The 27,089-nt window shown below is 42.5% G+C and overlaps 1 protein-coding gene across 1 annotated transcript; it reads right to left on the bottom strand.

The window, feature by feature from the left end:
• Positions 1 to 1,823: 1,823 nt before the first annotated feature.
• RFC2 (replication factor C subunit 2) lies at positions 1,824 to 22,198 on the bottom strand. The gene is made up of 11 exons (XM_040336704.1): positions 21,884 to 22,198; positions 17,803 to 17,872; positions 15,165 to 15,206; positions 11,882 to 11,988; positions 8,871 to 8,972; positions 8,579 to 8,679; positions 8,319 to 8,476; positions 7,956 to 8,021; positions 7,795 to 7,875; positions 5,317 to 5,430; positions 1,824 to 2,038 (listed from the first exon to the last, which is right to left on the bottom strand). Exons 1-11 carry the CDS (start codon positions 21,982 to 21,984, stop codon positions 1,931 to 1,933), a joined length of 1,050 nt encoding a protein of 349 aa, XP_040192638.1. The 5' UTR covers positions 21,985 to 22,198; the 3' UTR covers positions 1,824 to 1,930.
• Between the last annotated feature and the right edge of the window lie 4,891 nt (positions 22,199 to 27,089).

Raw genomic sequence — 27,089 nt, 5'->3', positions numbered from 1 at the left:
TAGACAGATTGTTACATACAGTGCAAAATCTCCATTTCCCTGTAAAAGTGAAGATTGTCTTTGCCTCTTCCTGAGCATCACATTGGTCAATAAATTAATTACACTAAAGGAAACCTTTACTAAACAGAAATATGTGGACTGCCATTGCTGACTTTTCCTTCTGAAAATTCTACTTGCCTGAATGTCATGCAGGTCCTGTGGTTTCAATATTTTAAGTCAATGGCCCACATCAGGAGTTCTAAGGTAATTGTCTGCTCGCTTATGCACATGTGACCCAAATACTGATGCCAGAGAGCAGCTGATAGAAGTACACCAACAACGGCAGCCCACTTTGCGGGTTTCAGGATTCTTTAAAAAGATCTCATTTAGGAGTTTTGGAACATTAAAAGCCAATCCTATCCTATAGGAAAACCAATATTTGCATGTAATTTCAGCTGCCTATTTCTCATAACCGGTGATTGCTTTTATTCTTAATGTAAAACATTGCTTGGGCATCATTATCCAGTCAGTTTAAATAGGTAATAGGCTCCTTTCTAAATTGGCCCTGCAATGTGTATGCATGTGAGGTAGGGACCTTAGCTTGTAAGCCACTCACAGACAGGGACTGATGTGTATAGTATGTACCTTTTGGCACTTTATAAAATACCTGTAATAATACCATTAGTCCTTGGTTCCACAGACTTGCCAACCTCCACTTTAACTTTGTGTATATAGGGTTTGTGGAAAGTCCTTTCAAATTGGTCACATTGACCAACAATGCATAGTTAGTTTGAGTGTTTTTTTTTTTTCTAAACAGGTCTATTTTACAATTGAAAAGCTCATCAGTGAAAAATGTATTAAAACAAAATTTGTACAGCAGAAAAGTATACATTTCATTCCAGGCGTTCAATGGCTAGTGCTTCAAAAACATGAGGTTTCAACCGTAAAGGCTTTTCAAAGGGGGATAAGGAACACCAGAATAGGCTCTCTGGAACAGTGTCTACCACTTTCTGGCTGGTATTGACACACCGGACTGCTAGTGCCTCATGCATTTCATTTGGATGACGCACACTGCTGGTACTTAGTAGTCCAGTAAATTTGGCTGTTTTAGCAGGATCTGCATCTTCTTCGGAGCCAGAAGATTCAGCGTTTTCCACCATTTCATAATTGGAATTAGAGATTTCCTCAAGGTTAAATATAGTGTCTGACTAAAGTAATACAGGGCAACTTCTCAGACACACCTATGAGAGGCAGGAATCAATGTATTCTCTGGCAAGTGTTAAACAGTGAAATCATGAACTAGGCCCCTTTTACACTGAGGGGCTTCTAAACTGCCAGTAAAAACACAGTGCTGTTGAAGGAGCTCTGCAGGCGCTTTCAATTAATTTCAATGGAGGGGGGGTGTATTTTCACCACCCTGCCAGCACACTGCCCCAATGTGAAAGCAGTCACTGATTTTAATTGAAATAGGTTTTTGTGAATTTTTCCAGGGTTTTTTTTTCTTTGTGTGAAAGTTTTTGCCTTAGTGTCAAAGGGGGCTTATTACTGACAGCATTGGTAGCAGCTCACCTCTCCCTCTCTGACATGAGAGGGAAGAACTGGCTTCATAGTACTAAAATGTTTACATATGCATATACTGTGAAGACATGGTTCAGCCATTCCGATGGCTTGGTTTTGTCTGTGTTCTGAGCTTGCTCCATCACATATGTCAGTATGTACACTGGCTACCCAAGGGTATTTTCTGTAGTTCATTTTACAAACTCCATTGCAGAAATAAAATGTCCATCACTCATTAAAACATACAGCAGCAGTAAAGGGAGTAAATCACAAAAAAAAAAAACCACACAGGTACACTTTTTTTTTTTTTTAGACCTTAATAGATATCCTTTATCAATAAGACATATAAAAAAAATTACAGGGAAATTGTCATAACATATCAGTAGTACATCCATTAGCTTGTGGAAACAGCGGTCTTCTGACACAGACGTGCAAGGAGTCCAGCCATTTGTAGAAGAGAATTTACACCCTCTGTAATTTTCATGTGTGTGTAGCCAATTTCCTGCAATAAAGTAAAATCTGTCAGTGCTCACAGAAAAAAAAATTAGTAGCAGGAGATTTTGCATCCCGCTGCTGCCAAACAATGGGGGTGAAAAATGTCTTATTATTCAGATAATTATGGAGGCAGCCACTGTTGATAATGATCCAATGGCTCAAATTGCTTCATAAGCCACTGACCCAGAAAAAGCATGCACATAACCGACCTCACTCATTTTTCTTATGGTCAGCAACTCCCAAATGTTATTAAACTCTACAATTTTATTGGAGTGGCTGGCATAGCACATCATTGGTGCAGGGTTCTCCTTTTAGGGAGGCTCCACTGCATTTCAGGTGCTTATGGAACCACTCTTGCATATATGCTTCTGGCCAATTGTCCCTGCACAAAACACACAGCCTAAAGATAGAAAGTCACACCCCCCTTCCCCCTCTCCAAGAAAACCGTTTGGCAGTAGCTGAAGACTGCAGTACTTTGTCAATGGTCCCAGGTGACATGGTCAGTGCAGGCCTTCCAACAAGACATTTGGGGGGAAAAAATTGAAATAAAATATCAATACATTTACTGGGGAATGCACATTTTTATCAAAATGTATTCTCAAAATCTGAGAGTATAATACAACCTTAAAATATAGAAGTCACAGAAATCTAGCCAACATGTATTATAGTCCAAGAATTGTAACTTTTTAGTCTTAGTCAGAATACATTTAAAGAAAAGCTTGCCGCTTCTACTTCAGTATTTTGTATGATTTTATTTTTTAAATCTGACCAACAAAATCATGCAATGTGAGGGGAGAAGGGTGACCGCTCCGATAGACCAAGAGCGATCTCTCACCAAAACCCTGGGTGCTGGCAATGCAATGGCATGCAAAATTGTTGAAGATGAGGACAGCCACACTCCAAAAAAGCATTTATTTTTAATAAAATAGGTCACAAAACTGACATGTCACAGCAAAATCAGAAAAACACAGCGCGTTTCACACGGTCATACAGTGCAATGTGAGTGTTGACTGAAATCGGTAATCATGCTACAAAGCTTCAGCTCACATTTAAAAAAAAACTTTTTTTTTTTTTTTAATTGACACAGATCCTGACCAGAATCCAGTGCTGTGCCGGATTCGGGTCCCTCCTCCCAACCTCCATCATGGCGTCCACTCATTTTTAACATGTGGCAGCAGGATTATGCACTGTACCTGTGATCCGGCAGTGGACAGCACCTGGTAGTGGACCCTTGGCATGGGGGGGGGTGCACTGCTCTCAGGAACCCACACCCCATATCTGGCACCTCAATGAGGAGATGAGCCGCTCCAGATCCTTAAGACCATGCCAGACCTTCAACCCGGGGGGAGGACTCAGGGATTCACCTGTCCCCCTCCTGGCTTTTTTAGGTTCCACATAACCCCCTATTGTCTACCATAAGTGTGTATTTACTAAAGACAAATCCACTTTGCACTACAAGTGCAAAGTGCATTTGGAAGTGCAGTCGCAGTAAATCTGAGGGGTAGATCTGAAGTGAGGGAAAGCTCTGCCGATTTTCTTATCCAATGATGTGCAAGCTAAAATGCTGTTTTTTATTTTCCTTGCATGTCCCCCTCGGATCAACAGCAACTGCACTTTCAGTGCAATTTCAAGTGCACTTGCATTGCAAGGTGGATTTGCCTTTAGTAAAATGACCCCCATAGTGTAAGTGACCATCCACACTGAGGTGTAGACAGGCTGTTTGTCCAGAAGCACTGGGACCTATGCCGCGATTTGCGTCTGAAACGAGCATAAACGCAACTGCCGAAAAACACAGAAAAACTTTACTGTGTGCATGGACACATAGGATAACATTGAATGTGTTCAGGGGCAGTTGAAAAAGCTGTCCAAATGCCTCTGAACATGTGTTTACCAGCGTCTCGTGTGCATGGGGCCTTACTTGCCGCCAGGTGCCCCGCCCCCAATTCTACCCCTAAACACACCCTCATAAAATTATCTCATGAAATGACACTTAATGTTTTATGCAAAATATTTATTTTTATAACTTAACAACAACTTTGTCCAGCAATGCAGCATGTGTCCGCCCCCTACCGGTGCAGGGGAGAGCCGCCACCTGGTTGATTAGACCACCGGGGGAACATAAACAGCTTTCTTTCAATAGCTGTGCGTTTCCCTCCGCGTGCCGTCATACAGCACCTCCCCCTTGTTCAGGGAACTTGATACAGATCACCCATCAAATCCGGGGACCGATTAGCTGTCTATCAAAGTTCCCCAGACAAGGGGGAGGGGCTGTATATGACCGCACGCGGCAGGGAACACACAGCTATCGAGACGAAATCCGTTATGTTCCCCCTGCACTCTAATCAACCAGGCGGCAGCGGCTCCCCTCCTAAAGCTGGGAGAACGGCTTCCACACTCGCAAGCCCGCAAAATGCGAGTGGATTTTTTGAGGGTCTCGCACACATACACACTTCTTGTTTCGTGGGTGGTTGAAATCTATAGCCTCATTATATGGGTTATATATGCAAAATGCTTTTTTTTTTAGGACAACCCTCTTCCTCCTTTCCCCATGTTTTGTCAGTGTATAAAACAGGTCTCATCATGCTTTTGATAGATTAGATAATAATCTAAATGAATTATGAATATCACTGGTAATTTGTAAATCAGTCAATATGCAAAAACAATGCAGTTGTCAATATTATATGTTTATGCATCACTGCAGTGTATACATTTATATAAAATGTATTCTATAATCCAAGGTCCTGATGGAGCCGGTCTTCCGGGAAACGCATATGCCGACTTTTCAGGCCAGGCTAACGCCCTGGATAAGTTACAATGCAACAGTGCTTTTAAAGTTGTTAGTTTTTCAATGTTTTAACTCATTTCATGTCTGTATATGTTAAAAAAATTAAAATTGTGTATATTTACATGCAAAGTCCCACCCAATCTTGCTTCTATTTCTGTACATTTCACTGACCTTAGTATCAATAACTCAAGATGAAGGGGTATTTTACCATTAATGACTGCTACATTTAATCCTGAAAATGTGATACATACAAGCTGTTAAGTAGGACTACCTTATATAGATTATATGAATTTTACTGTCATGAGGCAACCACTGGCATCATTCTTTTCTGATAATCCTTGTATCTTGACAGCACCAAAGGGATGCCAAGAAAAAGCATCTCACTATTTTTACTTTGTGCCCCCAACATGCAGAATTAGGCTTTGTTAGGAAGAAAAACAACCCACCCCACAACCATGACATTTTTTGAAAGATCACCTAATAGCACCAGTTAAATTTACCTTAATAAATTCCAGCTTGAGATATTCAGGCATCTGGAAAGTCTTGCACACACGAAAGATAATGCTAATGATGTCTTCTGGGGAGTAACCTAGTCTCCAAAGATGAGCCACTATCTGCAATAATAAAAATACAAGTGTGCATTATACATATATACCCCATCTCACAAAAGTGAGTACACGCCTAACATTTTTGTAAATATTTTATTTTATCTTTTCATGTGACAACACTGAAGAAATTATGCTTTGTTACAAAGTAGTGAGTGTACAGCTTGTATAACAGTGTCAATTTGTTGTCCCCTCAAAATAACTCAACCCACAGCCATTAATGTCTAAACTGCTGGCAACAAGTGAGTACACCCCCTAAGTGAAAGTGTCCAAATTGGGTCCAAAGCGTCAATATTTTGTGTGGCAACCATTATTTTCCAGCACTGCCTTAACCCTCTGGGGCATGGAGTTCACCAGAGCTTCACAGGTTGCCACTGGAGTCCTCTTCCTCTCCTCCATGATGACATCACAGAGCTGGTGGATGTTAGAGATCCTTCGCTCCTCCACCTTCCGTTTTAGGATGCTCAATAGGGTTTAGGTCTGGAGACATGCTTGGCCAGTCCATCACCGTTACCCTCAGCTTCTTTAGCAAGGCAATGGTCATCTTGGAGGTGTTTGGGGTCATTATGTTGGAATACTGCCCTGCGGCCCAGTATCCGAAGGGAGGGGATCATGCTCTGCTTTAGTATGTCACAGTACACGTTGGCGTTCATGGTTCCCTCAATGAACTGTAGCTCCCCAGTGCCGGCAGCACTCATGCAGCCCAAGACCATGACACTCCCACCACCATGCTTGGCTGTAAACAAGACACACTTGTCTTTGTACTCCTCACCTGGTTGCCGCCACACACGCTTTACACCTTCTGAACCAAATAAGTTTATCTTGGTTTCAGCCCACAGGACAGATTTCCAGTAATCCAGTCTGCTTGTCTTCCCAGCAAACGGTTTGCGGGTTTTCTTGTGCATCATCTTTAGAAGAAGAATCCTTTAGGGATGACAGCCATGCAGACCAATTTGATGCAGTGTGTGGTCTGAGCACGGACAGACTGACCTCCCACCCCTTCAACCTCTGGAGCAATGCCGGCAGCACTCATACGTCAATTTCCCAAAGGCAAGCTCTGGATATGATGCTGAGGCTGCAGCTGAGCACGTGCACTCAACTACTTTGGGCAACCATGGTGAGGCCTGTCCTGTTAAACCATTGTTTAGTCTTGGCCAGCATGCTGCAGTTCAGATTCAGGGTCTTGGCAATCTTCTTATAGCCTAGGCCAGTGATGGCGAACCTTGGCACCCCAGATGTTTTGGAACTACATTTCCCATGATGCTCATGCACACTGTGGTGTAGTTGAGCATCATGGGAAATGTAGTTCCAAAACATCTGGGGTGCCAAGGTTCGCCATCACTGGCCTAGGCCATCTTTATGTAGAGCAACCATTTTTTTTATTTTTTTTTTACAGATTCTCAGAGTTTGCCATGAGGGGCCATGTTGAACTTCCAGTGACCAGTGTGAGCGATACCGCCACATTTAAAAACACACCTGAGGCCTTGTAACTAGGCCCGAAACAACTAATCGATTAATCGACAACTAATCGATGAAATTAGGGCTGAAACGATTAATCGATATTATCGATCATGAAAATCGTTGTCAACGATTTTCATTATCGATTAGTTGGTCCGCACCTTCCGTCCGCCCATTCAAAAAATCCTCCTGTCCCGTGATAACAGGCGCCGCCGTATTACACAGGACATGCAGCGCCGACGTGCCTCGTATGTGTACAAGGCTCTGCCGTATTACGAGGCACGTCCGCGCCGCATGTCCACGGCTCTCCTCTGACGTCAGCTCCCCACTGATCTCAGCCATGCCCGCTGCTGCCTCGAGGGAACAGAGGCTAGAAGCAGCGGTGAGGAGAGCCGAGCTGCACCATCTGAAGGGTAGGAAAAACCTACCGGTCTAGTTTATGAGTACATTACATGCATTCCTAGAACAACTACCCATACTCCCATCATTAGCGTTCCGGGGGGTGGGTGGAATAATAGTGCCCCAGCATTGGGGGGGGGGGGGGGGGGGGCTGGGGTGTGTATATGATCTAGGTCCGTTATTGGCCTTGTGATCACGGTCACTAATCACAATAGTACACAATGGCTATGATTGACAAGCCATGGTTTACATCTTACAATTGATCGCTGGAATTGGCAACAATCACACGGTACGAGTGCCACACATAGCTACCCACCCAGTACAACGATCTGTGTTGTACCAGACAAAGCGGGGACATAATGCGACATCCACCCAGGATAACAGAGCATGCGTCCAGCCATATTACTTAACCACTGCCCGCTGCGCCTGTTGTAGCAACGTTTTTTTGTGCATGTATAGCACCACCTAATGTCCTCAACTGGTTAAGTAAAATAACAAAATTTCTAGAATACAAACCTTGTATGCTTCATCAATGTTTGCACTCACACAGTGCTGTAACATTTCTTTCACCAACAGTGGATGTGGTTCATCACAAACCTGAAAGATAAAATACATTTTAGAGGGAGGTTGCTACAGTACTAGCATAAACTGACAGTATGGAACAAAAAAACACTTGCCTTAAACACATTTGTACTGTTCACATACCCAAAGCCAGCATGTGTAGACTGCACATTATTTAAAGCCTGGAGGGAAAGAAAAAACAGCAAAGTAGTGTCAAAAGGGGTGCATTTCCAAATATGAAAACAAAAATAGACTGGCATGAGATGCCTTCTTCTAAAAAAAGGAACGCCTTTAGTAAAAGAGAGAAATGCCCCAATGCTCCTGAAGCTGCTTAAATAAACTAGTACTTCCCCCAGCAAGCAAATTCTACCAGACTACACAAATCATTTTTCCTTTGCATTGATAATAAAGCTCAATTGCACAAAAACAAAGAACGATGGAGAGAAATATCAATAATTGATCATCACATTTTCAACTACCTGTCTCATATCTCCTTGTGCTGTGAACACAATTGCTTCAAGACCATCATCTGTGCACTCAACCTTCTCCCTCTCTACGATGACCATTAGCCTTGAAAGAACCTGTGAATCTGTAAGCTTTGAATAGCGAAGCACAGCACATCGAGATTGAATGGGTTCTGGAAAAGACAGAATGAATAAAATAAAATCAGGAGTCCTTGAACTGGGGGGGGGGGGGGATTGGATCTAGCCACTGAATGCAGAAAACAGATTAGACTTGCCTATAATTTTATCAGATGCATTGCAAGCCAAAGCAAATCGTGTGGTCTTGGAATAGATCTCCATAGTTCTTCTTAAAGCTTGCTGAGCTCCATCTGTCATGCTACAGAATATGAAAATAAAACATTAAAAAAATAGTACACTTTTATTGCCACTAGTGGAGATTGACAATGGCCTGCACCAACACCACAAATAAATCACTTCAAAACTAGCTCACCTATTAGTGAAAGAACACAAATTTATGAAAAATTAGGAATAAAAGTTTAAAATGGCATTTAATAAAAAGGTAATCACCTGTCTGCTTCATCCAGTATTATGATCTTATGGCGACCTTTTGGAAGTGTAACCTTTTGCTGTGCAAACATTTTGATCTTGTTTCTCACCACATCAATGCCTCTAAGACAAAACATAATCAGTATAAGACAACATAATTTGCAAAAAAAAAAAAAAAAAAATATACAGCACAGACCAAAAGTTTGGACACACCTTCTCATTCAAAGAGTTTTCTTTATTTTCATGACTATGAAAATTGTAGATTCACATTGAAGGCTTCAAAACTATGAATTAACACATGTGGAATTATACATAAGAAAAAAGTGTGAAACAACTGAAAATATATTTCATATTCTAGGTTCTTCAAAGTAGCCACCTTTTGCTTTGATTACTGCTTGGCACAATTTTGGCATTCTCTTGATGAGCGTCAAGAGGTAGTCACCTGGCACAGCACCCCATCACTCTCCTTCTTGGTCAAATAGCCCTTACACCTGGAGGTGTGTTTGGGGTCATTGTCCTGTAGAAAAATAAATGATGGTCCAACTAAACGCAAACCGGATGGAATAGCATGCCGCTGCAAGATGCTGTGGTAGCCATGCTGGTTCAGTATGCCTTCAATTTTGAATAAATCCCCAACAGTGTCACCAGCAAAGCACCCCCACACCATCACACCTCCTCCTCCATGCTTCACGGTGGGAACCAGGCATGTAGAGTCCATCCGTTCTTTTCTGCGTCGCACAAAGACACGGGGGTTGGAACCAAAGATCTCAAGTTTGGACTCATCAGACCAAAGCACAGATTTCCACTGGTCTAATGTCAATTCCTTGTGTTCTTTAGCCCAAACAAGTCTCTTCTGCTTGTTGCCTTTCTTTAGCAGTGGTTTCCTAGCAGATATTCTACCATGAAGGCCTGATTCACACAGTCTCCTCTTAACAGTTCTAGAGATGTGTCTGCTGCAAAAGGTGGCTACTTTGAAGAACCTAGAATATGAAATATATTTTCAGTTGTTTCACACTTTTTTGTTATGTATAATTCCACATGTGTTAATTCATATAAGGTGTGTCCAAACTTTTGGTCTGTACATACACACACACATACATACATACATACATACATACATACATACATACATACATACATACATACATACATACATACATACATATATATATTTTATCCTTAAGTGGCCCAGCCAGAGCCCAGACAAACCCGATTGATTTCCCCCCCCCCCCCCATTATTAAATTTGCAAAGATTTCAAACAAACCTTTCACGTTGTCATTATGGAGTATTGTTTATAGGATTTTGTGGAAGATTATATTCATGCATTTTGGAATAAGGATACAACAAAATGTGGAAAAAGTGAAGTGCTGCGAATATTTTCCAGATGCACTGTATGCATTTCTGTGCTCTTATAGTCACTTTGTTTATAAAAAAAAGATTTTTCTGAGATGAATGCCTGTGTTGTCAGCTCCATCTGGCGGCCGAAATACAGTAGAGTTTTCTGAAATTCCTCAATGGGAAAAATCTACATTTTGGCCACTAGATGGAGCTGACAATACTGACTTTAACCACTTCAGCCCCGGAAGGATTTACCCCCTTAACCACTGGGCCAATTTTGGAACTTGTTTCTCATGTAAAAATCTAATTTTTTTTGCTAGAAAATTAATCAGAACCCCCAAACATTATATATATATATATTTTTTTAGCAGACACCCTAGGGAATAAAATGGTGGTCATTGCAACTTTTTTTCTCGCACGGTATTTGTGCAATAATTTTTCAAGCGCCTTTTTTGAAAAAAAAAAAAAAACGGTTTCATGAATTAAAAAAATAACAAAACAGTAAAATTAGCCCAATTTTTTTGTATAATGTGAAAGATGGATGTTACGCTGAGTAAATAGATACCGAACATGTCACGCTTTAAAATTTGCGCACACTCATGGAATGGCGCCAAACTTCGGTACTTTACCATTTTTTACAGGTTACTATTTGAGTTTCAGAGGAGGTCTAGTGCTAGAATTGTTGCACACGCTCTAACGCACGCAACGATACCTCACATGTGGGGTTGGAATGGCGTTTACATATGTGGGCGGGACCTGCATGAGCGTTCGCTTCTGCGCGCGAGATAGCGGGGACAGGGGCATTTTGAAAACAAAAATGTTTTTAATTTTATTTTCCTTCATTTTTTTTATTTTTAAATTTTTTAAAAAATATATATATATATTTTTGATCACTTTTATTCCTATTACAAGTAATGTAAACATCCCTTGTAATAGGAATCAGTGTGACAGGTCCTCTTTATGGAGAGATGTGGGGTCAATAAGACCCAACATCTCTCCTCCAGACTTACAAGCATGAAAATCGGTGAAAAAAAAACCAAACAAAAAAAAATAAAAACAATCAACGATCACATGCCGACAGCCGCGATTGCGGCTTTGTTTACTTCCGGGTAGTGGGCGTGACGTCATAACCTCGCGCCCGGGCCTCCAACGGTCATAGAGATGACTGGTGACCATCTGGTCCCCAGTCATCTCTATGCTTTCCAGCAGTGCCGACCGATTCGCTCTCTGGGCCCCCGATGGCACGGGAGAGCGCGGAGAAGCACCGGATGGGGGGGGGGGGTATTGGACGTCCCCTCCCGCTGCCTATAAGAACGATCAAGTGGCGGGATCGCCACTTTGATCGTTTTTATCGTGCACAGAATCGGCGGCTGAAGACGCCTGTAGCATCATTCAGATATCACCACACAAAGCCGAGGACGTCCTCGATCGTCAAGAGGTTAATGACCAGGTAATTTAATTAATTTATGCAACACATGTTTAACAAATCAACACCTTCATCTACAGTATATTTTTATGACACTCATCGTGTCATTGAAGACATGGCTTCCGATTCGTGTACTTTGTACATTTTAATTATTCTACAAGATTTTCATTGGGGTTGAAGAAAATGGCCACAATCCCCTATAATTCTTAGACTGAATATTGCACGTTGTAGTTTTCATTCTAACACCATTTTACAAAACCAACTTACCGATCATTTGAAGCATTCAGTTCTAGGACAGCATCCTTGAGTGCTGGACCCAAAAGGGCACGAGCCAAGCACAAAATACTTGTGGTTTTACCAGTTCCAGGTGGACCCTGAAAGTGCAGGAATACTTGGTTATTCTAACATTTTTAGGGTAATGTTACTTATCAAACATACATTATTACCACGGATGTTTACATAATACCACACACACACACACACACACACACTGAAATGGACTTCCTGTACTAAGTGGAAAACACTGTGCCCCAGGTTAACCCTGAACATTTCCCCTTCATCTGTTATAAATCTGTAGTCCTGTCCTAGGAGGACAATGCTGCGCCTCTATAAAGCACAGTGAAAGAGTGGCGTCATACTAATACAGGAAGCATGTTATTGGCAAGAACCTCAAGTAAAAAAAAAAAAAAATCGTAGTCTGAAAAAAGGAAAAAAACGAGTGCAGCTGCCACATCCAAAATAAAAAAAAATACTGCAATATGCAACTGACCATATCAGATTAGTTGCATTTCCTTACTTCCTCGTTGTTCCCCCATCATTGGCTATCTTAAAACTTTAAACCTCCAAAAAAAAAAAAAAATTATTCGCATTTTTAAATGTTTTGGGGCCAATTTGTTGTTGTTGATTACAAAACACAAATTGCCGCAAAAACACATTACATGCTTTTCTGCAGCTTCTCCATTAAAGTAGATTGAACCCCAAAAAAAAAAAAAAAATAGCACCGTTTTGCGTTAAGTCCTTGCCCTTTCCAAATACGCAGCAGCCGAAATAAAATCATGGATGTGAACGTGTCCCATAGGAAAACATGTAAATGAACTGTAGCGCGTTTCTGAAAAAAGCACCAAAACACTGAGGTGTGACCCCAGGCCTGAGATGTTTAGTAACATAATGGGGTTAAAAAAACTAAAATAAGTACAAAAAGAGCAAATAATCGCTACTGTAAGGGGTTTATTTTCTTTAAACTCATTATGTTACTGGCCGATTAATCGATTATGAAAATTGTAATCGATTAATTTCATAATCGATTAGTTGTCGATTATTCGATTAGTTGTTTCGGCCCTACACAGAGCCTTGCTTCAGATGAGCTTATATTGTCTATCATGGCCACAGAAATGCACCCTAGTCAATCAATTAACCTGCTAGTGTCTTTTTGGATTGTTTACAATTTACAGACGGTTTGAAGGACACACACGCAATCATGGGTAGGGTACTCATGGGAAATGAACATCAACACATTATCAACTGCACTTCTATTCTCAAAAGAGACCAATAACTTTTGAGTTGGGCAGATTCACGCCACAGTACTAAAAGACTAGAAATAAAAAAGGATGACTATGGTTGGGTTCCCACTGGTGCGCTGCGACTTGGGTGCAGCGCATTTGTATTGACACTTTTAGGTGCGTTCCCATTGACTTCTATTAGACCATGCATTTTCTGAAAGTGTATCAAAGAGGCAGAATGCAGGACTTTTAATGCGCTTTCATGAAAACACACTGTCTAATAGAAGTCAACAGGAGCACACCTAAAAATCACGCTGCAGTGTGCTGATATGAACCCGGACAAAGGGTTTATAAAAAGCACACAATGCTCTGCTTTAATACTGTATATGTACAACAAAAACTATCCACATGCAGACTTCAGATATTTTTACCAGTTAAACCAGCCATATTCCATAATAGACGTGGAATCCTCAAACAGGGACTTAAAGGGGTTGTAAAGGTATAAGGTTTTTATCTTAATGCGAATGCATCAAGATATAAAAAAATAAACTGTGCAGCAGCCTCCCCTGAGCTACCCTAATACTTACCCGAGCCCCATCTAGCGATGTCCACGAGTCCCTCGGCTGTCTGGGACTCTTCCTTCTGATTGGCCGAGACACAGCAGCGGTGCCATTGGCTCCTGCTGTTGTCGAAGAGAGAGGGGCAGGGCCGAATCACAGCTTCATGTCTGAATGGACACACGGAGCCCCCATAGCAAGCTGCTTGCTATGGGGAAACTCAACAGGAGGGAGGGGCCAGGAACAGCAAAGAGGGACCAGAGAAGGGGGTCTGGGCTGCTCTGCAAATCCACGCAAGTATACTTGTTTGTTATTTTACAATCAATCACTTTAGGTGAAGATGCCAGGAAATACTGGCATGGAAAATGATCCATGCAAAAACTGCTAGGATGCACTCTTGCATGAAAACCATGCGCAACTGCCCAACTTCAGCCTCAGAGGGAAGCAAACATAGTGCGCACACAGTCTCTCTCAGCGGCACCTTATTTAAATAAGTGGACAATATTAGCAAACCAGCCCAGCTGATGCATCTGGCTACAGACACTGGGGAGCCATAAAAAAATAAAAAAAACCCACACACACACACACAAACGTCAGTCTCAGAATATGCAAGGCAGACTGCTGTCATTTCATTTGACTATGTACCCCATTACATTTCACTTACCGATAGTGAGCAGCATGGTTGCTGACCTCCAAGAATATGCGCACGTACAAATTAATTTCTGGAGCAGAATCCTTTTTAAGCTGCATGCATTAAAAGAGAAGTAAGGCCAAAGCTTTTTTCAGCCATACTTCTTGTGGGACACAGGAGTACAGTTACTTTTGCACTCCTGTGACCCAGAGTCAGCTTATAGTGGACTATCACCCAATGTCAGTCTTTAAAGCAGAACCGCTCTAGAAAGATTCCGACTATACTTTTGGGATCCACCCAGCTGCCCGATTAACAGCTGGCTCTGGTTCTAAGCACATGGAGAGCTGAAGCCAGCTGCACCCACCCCCTCTTTAGCTGGAGGAACAGAGCAGGGAGCAGTGACAGACACTGCTCTCCAAGCGGACTGAAAATGTAGTGATCAGCGGTCACATGATCATTTAGTTCTTGGGCATACTGCCGACATGGGACTGATGCTGCAGCAAAGAGCTGAATAGGTCAGTTTGCTTTTTTTTTATATAGCCAAAACTTACTTTAGCCCTCATTCACATTGAAGCAATTGGTCATGCCATTTGACAGGTAAAATCACAGGACAAGTCACAGCATATTGCGGGCAATGGCACCATTCCAATCGGTGCAACGCCGACTTTGCGTCACCGCACCGATTTGCAAAAGTAGTTCCGGCACTACTTTTGCTGCACAAATGTCTTTCAAGTCGAACCCGAAGTCACTGAAATGCAGCTTTGAAATCGTGCTCTTTTAGATAAAGTCACACAATTTCAAAAGCAGTGTTCAATGTGAACGAGGGCTTAATGTGTAGAGAAATACCTGACAAACATACTTACTGCAATTATGATATTTGGAACATTTCCCTCTCTTGCGAACACCTTAAAAAAAAAAAAAAAAAAAATAATAAGATAATAAATTAGGTAATCAGTTTTTCTACCACATAAAAACGAATGGATTAAAAACATCCAATATCAGTATAAAAATAAAAAAACACATACATAGAGCTGCTAGTTTCTGGATAAAATAATAATCACAATTTTTGCTGCGCAACAACTTTCACACAATTAAAAAAAATAAAAAAAAGGTGCTTTTTTTTTTTAAATTCATTGGAAAAAAAAAAATTTCCCCCAAAACTGCGTAACTGCGTAATATACATACAGTATCTCACAAAAGTGAGTACACTTTTGTAAACGTTTTTATTATATCTTTTCGTGCGACAACACTGAAGAAATTAAACTTTGCTACAAAGCAGAGAGTGTACAGCTTGTATAACCGTGTACATTTGCTGTCCCCTCAAAATAACTCAAGACACAGCCATTAAACCTCTGGCAAAAAAAGTGAGTACACCCCTAAGTGAAAGTGTCCAAATTGGGAACAAAGTGTCAATATTGTGTGGCCACCATTTTTTTCCAGCACTGCTTTAATATTCTTGTGAAGCTCTGGTGAACTCCATGCCCAGGTTGCCACTGGAGGTCTCTTCCCCCTCCTCCATGGCGACATCATGGAGTTGGTGGATGTTAGAGACGTTGCGCTACACCACCCTCCGTTTGAGGATTCCCCCACAGATGGTCAATAGGGTTTAGGTCTGGAGACATGTTTAGCCAGTCCATCACCTTTACCCTCAGCTTCTTTAGCAAGTCAGTGGTCATCTTGGAGGTGTGTTTGGGGTTATGTTGGAATATTGCCCTACGGTCCAGTCTTTAAAGGGAGGGGATCATGTTCTGCTTCAGTATGTCACAGTACATGTTGGCATTCATGGTTCCCTCAAACTGTAGCCCACCAGTGCCGGAAGCACTCATGCAGCCCCAGGCCATGGCACTCCCAGCTGTGAGCGAGCAGAGAACGGCTCTGCACTGTATGAATCGTGGAAATGACAGGTTAAGATCACGTGGGGGGTTGAATTAGAGATCTCGATTTTTTAACAAATAATCGTGCAGCTCTAAAATGAAGGGAACAGCAGCACTAACTGATATCTGAATACCCAATATCCACATTAAACATAAGCAAACAATGTGTTGTGCGGTTACAACAAATTCAACTTGCTTGGTAACCAACATGAAAACTCAATTATTTTATTTATATTATAAAATATTATGTTATAAAACTCATAAAAAATTAAGCGCATAAAAATCAAACAAGGAATATAGTTGCAGCATTAAAAATAAAAAGCCACTTCCGACCGTACGAACATTGAAATGCTCCGCCCTAATGCATTTTGTTACAAAGAAAGTCTTCAGAGGAAAGCCGTTCTTTGCAATGAAATGTATTAGGGCGGAGCATCACTGTGACATCATTATGCCGGTTCACATGGGCAGGGATGGCTTGATTTTTTTTTATGCTGTGACTATATTCATTGTTTGTGAGCATTTTATCCTGTTTTATAATAAATTAATGTTCAAAAGTGCCACACTATGGGGTTGATTTACTAAAGCAGGGATATGCAATTAGCGGACCTCCAGATGTTGCAAAACTACAAGTCCCATCATGCTTCTACCTCTGGGTGTCATGCTTGTGGCTGCCAGAGTCTTGCTATGCCTCATGGGACTTGTAGTTCTGCAACAGCTGGAGGTCCACCAATTGCATATCCCTGTACTAAAGGAATGATGCAAGGGGGGAAAAAAATGCATTATTGCTGAACATGATTGGATGATAGAAATTGGCAGAGCTTCCACTCAGATTTAGAGCAACTGCACAGTATATTTGCCTTTAGTAAATCCATCTGGGAGCAAGCCATCCATCTGTGAGCAGTCCCAGCCATAGACTAATTGCTTCTGATGTTTATGAGAGCTGCTCCTAGAGTGTGTGGTTGGTCATGAGCAGTACAAGCAAAGAACCATCCATCTATGGGCAGCATAAAGCTATATCAGACCCCAAAACATGAGATTTAATATAACGCTCTGTGTAAGCCAATTGGTGTAGTGGCATCTAGGAGCACTGGACTGGTGGAGGTGGTGCAAAAGATACACTTTACAGTGGATTTTTTTTACGTTATCTTTTTTTATTATTATTTTACAACAGAAGTTGCTGCATTTATGCACTTAATGGTTCAGGTTAAAAACCAAACAAGTTGTACTGGCAGTAATACATTTTGCCTCTGGGACCCAAAAGGTACAGTGCCTAATCTGACAGCTGCCACGCACTGCTTAATTTTCAGCTTGCAGGCTAAATGAGAGAATCAATCGATTCCCCCCATCCATACTAACAGCATAGCTGGAGGAATCTCTACTTCCAACTCCTGTATATGGGCAGTCACTGCACCCGTGGCTGCCTGGCTGCCCAAACAGTCACTACCTCTGTTTGGCTGAAGTCACTGACCGATTCAGCAGGCATCAGTCGAAAACGGAGCCACCTATAAGGGGGGGGATGCTTCAGTTTTGCTGAGGACGCCCACCGGTTCAGTACTGGTACGGATTATCCAATTGCTCAGCTTGCAATATTAAAATAAACCTTTAAAAAGTAAATGAAAAGAATTACCTCAAGTCGACTAACGGTTTCTTCATTACCGATGATTTCATTGAGCTTTATTGGTCTGTATTTCTCTACCCTACATAAAACAAAGTAATCAATATTCACGCATGATAGAACAAGACCAAGTTTAAATCAGCTAAATACTTTCTAGGTGCATCAAAACTAAAGGTTTGCAGCCCGAGTAGAAAAAAAAAAAAAAGTCTCCTGCCAGCATACTACAGAGGGGACCCATGTTCACTGTATTCAAACAGTGATCTCTCTGCAGAGGTCTACCACACCTTCTACTGCAGCCTTTCATGTAATATTAGGGTTCCTCTGGAGATTGCGAGGGGTTGCTTCAGCAATTTCTGTCTCTCAGATACGTAACCACTGACACCAATGATTTTTAGCTGTCTGTAAGGACATTTTTCCCCACTAATTGCAAGTGCAAGGAGCATTCTAATCTCCGACCATTATGCCAATGTATTGTGAGATGAAGATATAGTAATTTCAAAGCATGGGATCACTGCTACTGGAAAGTTATTTCAGGGTTCCTCCATTTTAAAAAGTTTGGGTAAGGCTACTCTACTGAGTCAGATTAAAGGTTCTCAAATAAGGAAAGCTCATGCATCCTGCTGATTGTAGGAATCTACCAATGACAGCTAGATGTGCGTGGGACCTTGGCAGCATGCTGGCAGGGGACTGTTTTTTTTGCAAGCGCCAGCTTGTGGGTGGTCCCTCACATACAATGCAGGGCTATTGGCTGATGTGACTGTGGCACAGATCACCTCAGAAAAGTGTCTTTGAGGGAGCAGTCACAGACTGATGTAGCGTAGTAGTGCAAGGTATACCTTATTCCTCATCTCCTAGACTTTACAGAGGGCCCTACTGCAAGGGTGGGCGTTTTTTTTTGTTTTTTTTATTCCTAAAGCTGGAAGAGTTTAAACAAAAGTTTTTGGTGTTTTTTAATTAATCGGCATCGGCCGATTTTGCTGGGAAAGAAAGCCAATTAAACTTCAGTGCGATTAAACTTCAGCGCGACTTGCGTCAATGCAAGTTGCCTGAGAAGTTTCCCTGGGAAGCGACTTCTCCCTCCTGGGCAGCCTGCCAAGTCAGAGATAAGATATACAATGTTTAAACTTCAATGAACTGAACTTGTGTGTAGGAGAGTTATCAGGTTAACCATTTAAAGACTTAGGCCTCATTCACATTTGGCAGTAACTGGAGTAGTGTAACTGGGCCGGCGTAAGCCCGCCTAATTCAAATGTGGAGGAGGTGGGCGTGTTTTATGTTAATCACTCGTGCCCCGACGTAAATGATGCTTTTTACGAACGGCGCATGCGCCGTCCGTGGACGTATCCCAGTGCGCATGCTCCAAATTACGCCGCAAAGCCTCATTGGTTTTGACATGAACGTAACTTACGCAAAGCCCTATTCGCGAACGACTTACGCAAACAACGCAAAATTAGACGCTGGCCCGACGTCCATACTTAACATTGGCTACGCCTCATAGAGCAGGGGTACTTTACGCTGGAAAAAGCCTTACGTAAACGACGTAAAAAAATGCGCCGGGCGGACGTACGTTTCTGAATCGGCGTATCTACCTAATTTACATATTCTACGCGTAAATATACGGAAGCGCCACCTAGCGTCCAGCGTAAATATACAACCAAGATACGACGGCGTAAGACTTACACCGGTCGGATCTTAGGGAAATCTATGCACAACTGATTCCAAGAATCAGGCGCATAGATACGACCCCGCACACTCAGAGTTACGACGGCGTATCTGGAGATACGCCGTCGTAACTCGTATCTGAATCCGGCCCTAAATCTTTTTTGACACTTTTTGCTTACAAGTAAAAATCCTGTATTTTCTGCTAGAAAATCACTTAGAACCCCCAAACATTTTATATTTTTTTTTTAGCAGAGACCCTAGGAAATAAAATAGCGATTGTTGCAATATTTTATGTCACATGGTATTTGCGCAGCGGTCTTTCAAATGCATTTTTTTGGGCAAAAATACACTTTAACGAATTAAAAAATAAACAGTAAAGTTAGCCCATATTTTTTTTATTTTTTTAGTCCAAAAGTTTTACTTAGCGGAGTAAAAATGGAACTTCCGTTTTTCGGAATCCCCCCCCCCCCCTCCAGTGTCACATTTGGTACCTTTCAGGGGGAGGAGGGAGCAGATACCTGTGTAATCCAGGTATTTGCTCCCTCTTCCGGGCATAGATCACTGTGATGACTGTGGTGACCTACACATCTGGAGCCTACTCCGCCCCCCCCCCGCTGTCTTCTGGGAGACACACAGGTCCCAGAAGACAGCAGGAACCAGTGGGATCGCGCAGCGTGACTCGCGCATGCACAGTAGGGAACCAGGAAGTGAAGCTGCAAGGCTTCACTTCCCAATTCCCTTACCGAAGATGGGGGCAGCAGCACCCAAGAGAGATCGGCTTCGGGTGCCGACATCACGTGCGCCCAGGACAGGTAAGTGTCCATATATTAAAAGTCAACAGCTGCAGTATTTGTAGCTGCTGACTTAAAAAAAAAAATTTCAGCGGAACTCCGCTGCTTTCACACTGGACTGTCATTCCAACGGCGCTATTTGGCTGCTAGCGGGGCGCTTATATCCCAGCTAGCGGCCGATGAAGGGGTTAAATGCTCTCGTGTAGCGCCACTGCAGAAGCGCTTTGCAGGCTCTTCGGCAGCGGTGCCACTTCATTTCGATGGGCAGGAGTGGTGAAGGAGCGGTATACACCGCTCCAAAGATGCTGCTTGCAGGACTTTTTTTTTTTTTTTTTTTTTTTTTTTACACATCCTGCCAGCGCACCGCCTCAGTGTGAAAGCACTCGGGCTTTCACACTGAGACTGCAGGGGTTCCGTTTTTGCAGGCACTTTACAGGCACTATTTATAGCCCAAAGTCACCTGAAAGACGCCCCAGTGTGAAAGGTGTCTGTTAGATTTTTTTGAGATGAAGGGGGAGGGGGGGGGGGAATAAATAATCGGCCTAACATATCGGCATCATATATCGGCCGCTGTGATTTCTAAGTATCAGCATCGGCCAGAGAAAACCCCATATCGGCCGACCTCTAGTTTGTTATGAATTGGAAAAAAAAAAAAGGGGGGGGAGTGGGACAGTATAAGCATGGCTTTGATGGCTGCTTATACTCGCCTTTATTTTCATTCCCCTAGAGTGAAGCGGAAACCCCAGTATTTCTGGGTATGGGGGGACAGTGAGGATACTCAGCCCTCGTTCTAAGTGACAGCACAGGTGATGGAACATGAAAATGGTCACACATTCCCCACCCACTACATACCTGAACCATGTGTTTTTTCCCCCCCCTCACGTACAGTGGGGGGGGGGGGGCACGAATATCCAGACCTACGGTGGGGGCACCTCGTGGAGAATGCCCAACCTACGGTGAGGGGGCATTGTGACGAGAACAACCTCAGGGGGGGGCACTGTGACAAGAATGCCCAACCTACGGTGGTGAGGGGCACCGTGACAAGAATGCCTGACCTACGATGGTGAGGGAGGGGGTTGGGGGGGGACTACCGTCACGAGAACAAAATGTTAGGATGCACTCCAATGGGGACAATTGATATAAAAGTGAAACCTTGATGGAGTCAATGTAAGGGGGCACTCTAATGTAGGGGGGAGGGGCTTTGATTGGGATCCTGATGTAAGGAGGGTCTCTGACTAGGACAACCTATTTACCAATCCCTCCTGTCAGATGTTACTTCCCGGTCATGACTGGTGATACAGAAGTGTGCTAGGTGATCAGGGGATACCAGCTCCCTACATCTCTATCACACTGTGTAACAGACTGTCAGTGACCCACACAGTGCTCACATTATGCCCCCCCATTTATTTTACTGTACCCCCAGATCAGACAGCCACCTCCCCCATTTATTAGGCTGTGTGGGGGGTATGATTACAATGGAGCACGCGTACAGTGCCATCAGCACATTGTAGCCCACACAAGGTGGGCATGTAAACAATACAGAAGGCAGACCTCTGCAGGCTTCACGCATGTGTTATTAATGTGAGTGCATGTATACAAAGTTGTACACTTAGTTCCTACACTATCACATGTGTACTCACCATGGCAGCTCATAGGTCCCGGCAGGCCCCTTACTCCCCGAAGCCTGCTGCTCTTTATTCCCCTGCTCCCCGCTCGGGACATCCTCCATTTCCACCTCCATCTTTATTTCCCGCCAGCGCCACACTTGTCGGTCCGGACTACGTTATGAGGACGTCACTATGCCGCGCCTCCTCAGCTCACCCCGCTCCCGGCCCGGCGAGTGCTTGTAATGGAGGAACCGTGTCTAGTCCGCCGGTGACACCTGTTATTATATTCCTTCTCTCACTCCGTGTGTGTAATCATATAGGAAATGTACATTATTGTGTACTGCGAGCACATGGCGTGTCAACGTTACAGCCGGGGGAACACTAGAGGGCGCGCGAGAGGCGTGATAGAACTGCAACACACATGGCTTCCTTGTGAATGTGCAGAGAAGAGAGCATTCCTCCAGAGGGCGCTGTGCGAAGCTTGATTGAGGGATGTAGGATGGCACTACTGACCTCTTCTGAAAATCCTGCTGGTACCCAGGCAACCAAACTAGTGCAAAGGGGATTTCTCTATCTAAGCCGCAGATTTGGAGCAGTTATGCAAACTAGGAGTTTAAAGTGGTTGTAAAGGCTGAAAGTTGTTTTTACCTTTATGCATTATATACACGAAGATGAAAAAAACCTTCAGTGTGCAGCTCCCTTAAAGCGGAGGTTCACCCTAATTCGCAAGTCCTCTTTAAACACAAGGGCTCAGTCTATCTTAAAACAGTTCGTTATCCTTAAAATTTAAAATCGCTTCCATACCCTTTTTTATGTGCTCTGAACCAGGCACTTCCTGGTCTGTGTCTTGCGGGACTGGGCGTGTCGCTTCGCCATGCCATCAAAACGCAGCCACCGTGCAATGCCATCAAAACACAGCCACTGTGCCATGCCATCAAAACACAGCCACTGTGCCATGCCATCAAACGCAGCTACTGTGCCCATAGTTGCCAACATTTGAAAAAATTTTCAAGGGACACTTTGCAGCACAGCTATGAACATGCCGCCGCGCTCGCGACCAATGGCTCCGCATCTTAAAGGGGACATACCTGGACGCCCATGTGGGCAGCCGTGCCATTCTGTCGCCGTACATCGTCGTACGGCGGTTGGCAAGCGGTTAATCCTTATCAACTGTCATTGCATGCATGCATTTTGTAAACTAAAAAAAATATTTCTTAGGCCCGGTTCACACTGGTGCAATGCGAGAACCCTGCGAATCCATTGCAGATTCCCGCATCGCACCCGACACGCATGGCAGTTCACACTGCCATATGCGAACTGCTAGGGAGTGTCATTATATGTTAACGACACCCCCAGTTCAGCTTGCGTATCGCACTTCCAACTGACAGTTCAGACTTGAATCAGATTGCATATGTGTGAACACACATGTGATCCGATTGTGGTCCGAACAGAAAAAAGTCACACCACACAGACATCGCATGTAATGTGAACAGCAGTGCGCTGCAAATTACATGCAATGTCTGGCATCGCTGAAGTGTGAACCTGCCCTAACATATGATTGTGGTTCATCAGGCTCTATCTCCCATTAACCACTTCCGAACCGCCGCATGTACATTTACGTCGGCAGAATGGCACATTGGCGTACCTGTACGTCCCTGCCTAGACGTGGGTCGGGGGTCCGATCGGGACCCCCCCCCCCCCCCGGTACATGCGGCGGTTCCCGTGGCTTCAGGAGTGATCTGGGACGATGGCGCGGCTATTCGTTTCTAGCCGCTCCCTCGCGATCGCTCCCCGGAGCTAAAGAACGGGGAGAGACGTATGTAAACACGGCTTCCCCGTGCTTCACTGTGGCGGCGTCATCGATCGAGTGATCCCTTTTATAGGGAGACTCGATCGATGAAGTCAGTCCTACAGCCACACCCCCCTACCGTTGTAAACACACACTAGGTGAACCCTAACTCCTACAGTGCCCCCTGTGGTTAACTCCCAAACTGCAACTGTCATTTTCACAATAAACAATGCAATTTAAATGCATTTTTTGCTGTAAAAAATGACAATGGTCCCAAAAATGTGTCAAAATTGTCCGAAGTGTCCGCCATAATGTCGCAGTCACAAAAAAAATCGCTGATCGCCGCCATTAGTAGTAAAAAAAATAAATAAATAATAAAACTATCCCCTTTTTTGTAAATGCTATAAATTTTGAGCAAACCAATCGATAAACGCTTATTGCGATTTTTTTTACCAAAAATAGGTAGAAGAATACGTATCGGCCTAAACTGAGGGAAAAAAATTTTATATATGTTTTTTGGGGATATTTATTATAGCAAAAAGTAAAAAATATTGCATTTTTTTCAAAATTGGCGCTCTATTTTTGTTTATAGCACAAAAAATAAAAACCACAGAGGTGATCAAATACCACCAAAAGAAAGCTCTATTTGTGGGGAAAAAATTTTTTGTTTGGGAGCCACGCCGCACGACCGCGCAATTGTCTGTTAAAGCGACGCAGTGCTGAATTGTAAAAACCCCTTGGGTCATTTAGCAGCATATTGGTCCGGTCCTTAAGTGGTTAAATGACAGTATAGGCCTCATATTCATGCACAAATTTAATTTCTTTAATTTTGCAGATTTTTTATTTTTTTTTAACTTCTAGAAGTATCTCACTGCACTAGTAAACTGGGATACCAATAACACGATTTACAAAAGCTCAATTAAAAAAAATATATATATATATATATATATATATATAGCTCTCATGGAGGTAACAGAAAAAAAAACTAATATTAGAAAAACATGATGAAAAGATGACGTATTATTGAATAAATAGTAAAACGATTGTATATTCATATATAGTATATAGGAGGCTTTGTTTTTTCTTTTTGCAAAATCCAAACCAATGTGTGTTCTAGAGGTTAAAATATATATCATTGACCCCCAATATCTGTATATATAGATATTGGGGGTCAATGATACTACTATTTAGTCAATAGTCAATATTACTTAATCTTTCATCATGTTTTTCTAATATTAGTTTTTTTTCTGTTACATGAGAGTATATATATATATATATATATATATATATATATATATATATATATATATATATAAATGAGCTCTCATGGAGGTAACATGGAGGGAGCTAACAGAAAAGCTCAATTGTCCGGCACCACCAATAACCAAATTAATAAAATTACGGTTTTGTGCTGTTTATATTTATGAAACAAGTGACCTACCTTGTGGCAGCAGAGGCAGGCACTGTGACTGGAGTCGGCGGGCAAATGGGAGGTCAGGTCTGGTCTAGCACGTGGCTTGGCTGGCTGCGCTGCTCTTTTCACAGTAACTGACTCCACCCCCCAGGAGCAGGCTGAGTGCCTGGAGCTTGTCACTTGAGCACGTAGCCGACGCCGCACCCGCACGGCCGCAGAGACTCTCAGACTACAACTCCCATAATACATAGCGGCGCACGCAACGTCACATGACGATAACAGTCATGATTCAGTCATTCAGCGCCGTGGACGGATCGTGGACAGCTGCGGCGGCAATTGTTTCAGATCGATCCTCGGATCAGGAGTCACGGATCGGATCGTTTTTCGGATCAGCAATAAAGAAAAATTTTCAAATGTACAGATAAAAAAGTAATCTCCTTAAAATGACCACACCGTAAAAGCTTTTATCTCCATAAATGGTATCAACATTCCCTGCACGTATTGCCAAAAACGGTGGCAAATTAAATAAAAGGATATTAAAAAAAAAGTTTGTCTACAAAAGATTGAAGGATAGGTGCACTATTATCTTCCAAAATCATACCATTTGTTGATCTAGTGCAAGCCTGTGGAAGAAAGCCAGGGATGTGCTTTGAATTATGTGCTTGCATTTACCTAAATGATCATGACACTGTGCTAACAGGGCCGGATTAACAATGGGGCTGATGGAGCTGCAGCTCCAGGCCCCTTTCTCAAGATAGGCCCATTTGCCCAAAAAAAAAAAAAAAAAATTTTTTTTTAAGAATTTTTTTTTTTTTAAGATCAAATTTGGGGGGTTGTAGCTCGATGACCAGAGGTCACAGAAACCCCACATTTGGGGGTAGGCATGGGAAGAGCTACCCCACAACTGGTTAAAATATGGGACGGCTATCATTTATGGTTCCGGAGATACGGGCCTGCTTGCACAGCCTGTCAGAAGCTACATTCAGAGCGGCCAATATAAATACAAGCTGACACACTACAGCAGACTGATAGGATCACAGGGCTTATAATAATTATTTGTATATTACTCATGGTAATTAACCCCTTGCCACCCAGGCCAATTCTGACACTTCTCTACTACATGTAAAAATCATCATTTGTTTTTTGCTAGAAAATTACTCTATGGTGGTCTTTGCACTTTTTATGTTGCAGGGTACAGAGCTGCACGATTCTGGCTAAAATGAGAATTGCAATTTTTTTGCTTAGAAGATAGATCACGATTCTCTCACGATTCTTGCGGCGTAACATCATCTTTCACATTAAAACAAAAAAATAAATGGGCTAACTTCACTATTTTGTTTTTATGGTTTTTATTATTCATTGAAGTGGGCAAATGCAGTGTGACATAAAATATTGCAGCAATAGCCATTGTATTCCCTAGAGTCTCTGCTAAAATATATATAATGTTTGGCAGTTCCAAGTAATTTTCTAGCAAATAATATTGCTTTTTAACTTAAGAAACAAGTGTTGGACTTTAAGTGGTTAAATTTAGTTACAATGTTAGTTAGTTAGTTACAATGTTTCATTTTGTTTACAAACTTGGCAGACTGCCCAGATTTGTTCTTTACACACAGAAGTGTATCCCTTTAATCTAAGAAGGAAGTGTCAGTTACAATGTTTCCTGTTATAAACTTGGCAGACTGCCCAGATATTTTCTTTTGATAGATGAAAGTCTCTCCACTTGTTATATGAAAGAATCAGCAAACTCTGCATTGAAGATCGTCAGGGGGGTTGAATCGAGATCACGATTTTTTTAACGATTAATTGTGCAGCTCTAGCACGGTATTTGCGCAGCAATTTTTCAAACATGTTTTTTTGGAAAAAAATGTTTCATTCATTAAAAAAAACAGTTAGTTAGTTAAGTTAGCACAATTTTTTTTGGTATCCTAAGCGATGCTTTACATTTTTTTAGGTTACATGTTTAGAGTTACAGAGGAGGTCTAGTACTAGAATTATTGTTCTCGCTCTAACGATCGTGGCGTATGTAACCTGTGTGT

Source organism: Rana temporaria, chromosome 2 (genome assembly GCF_905171775.1).
Source record: "Rana temporaria chromosome 2, aRanTem1.1, whole genome shotgun sequence".
Taxonomy (NCBI): Eukaryota; Metazoa; Chordata; class Amphibia; order Anura; family Ranidae; genus Rana; species Rana temporaria.
The sequence above is the reverse complement of the archived record's forward strand: the minus strand, read 5'-3'. Positions and strand labels throughout refer to the sequence as shown.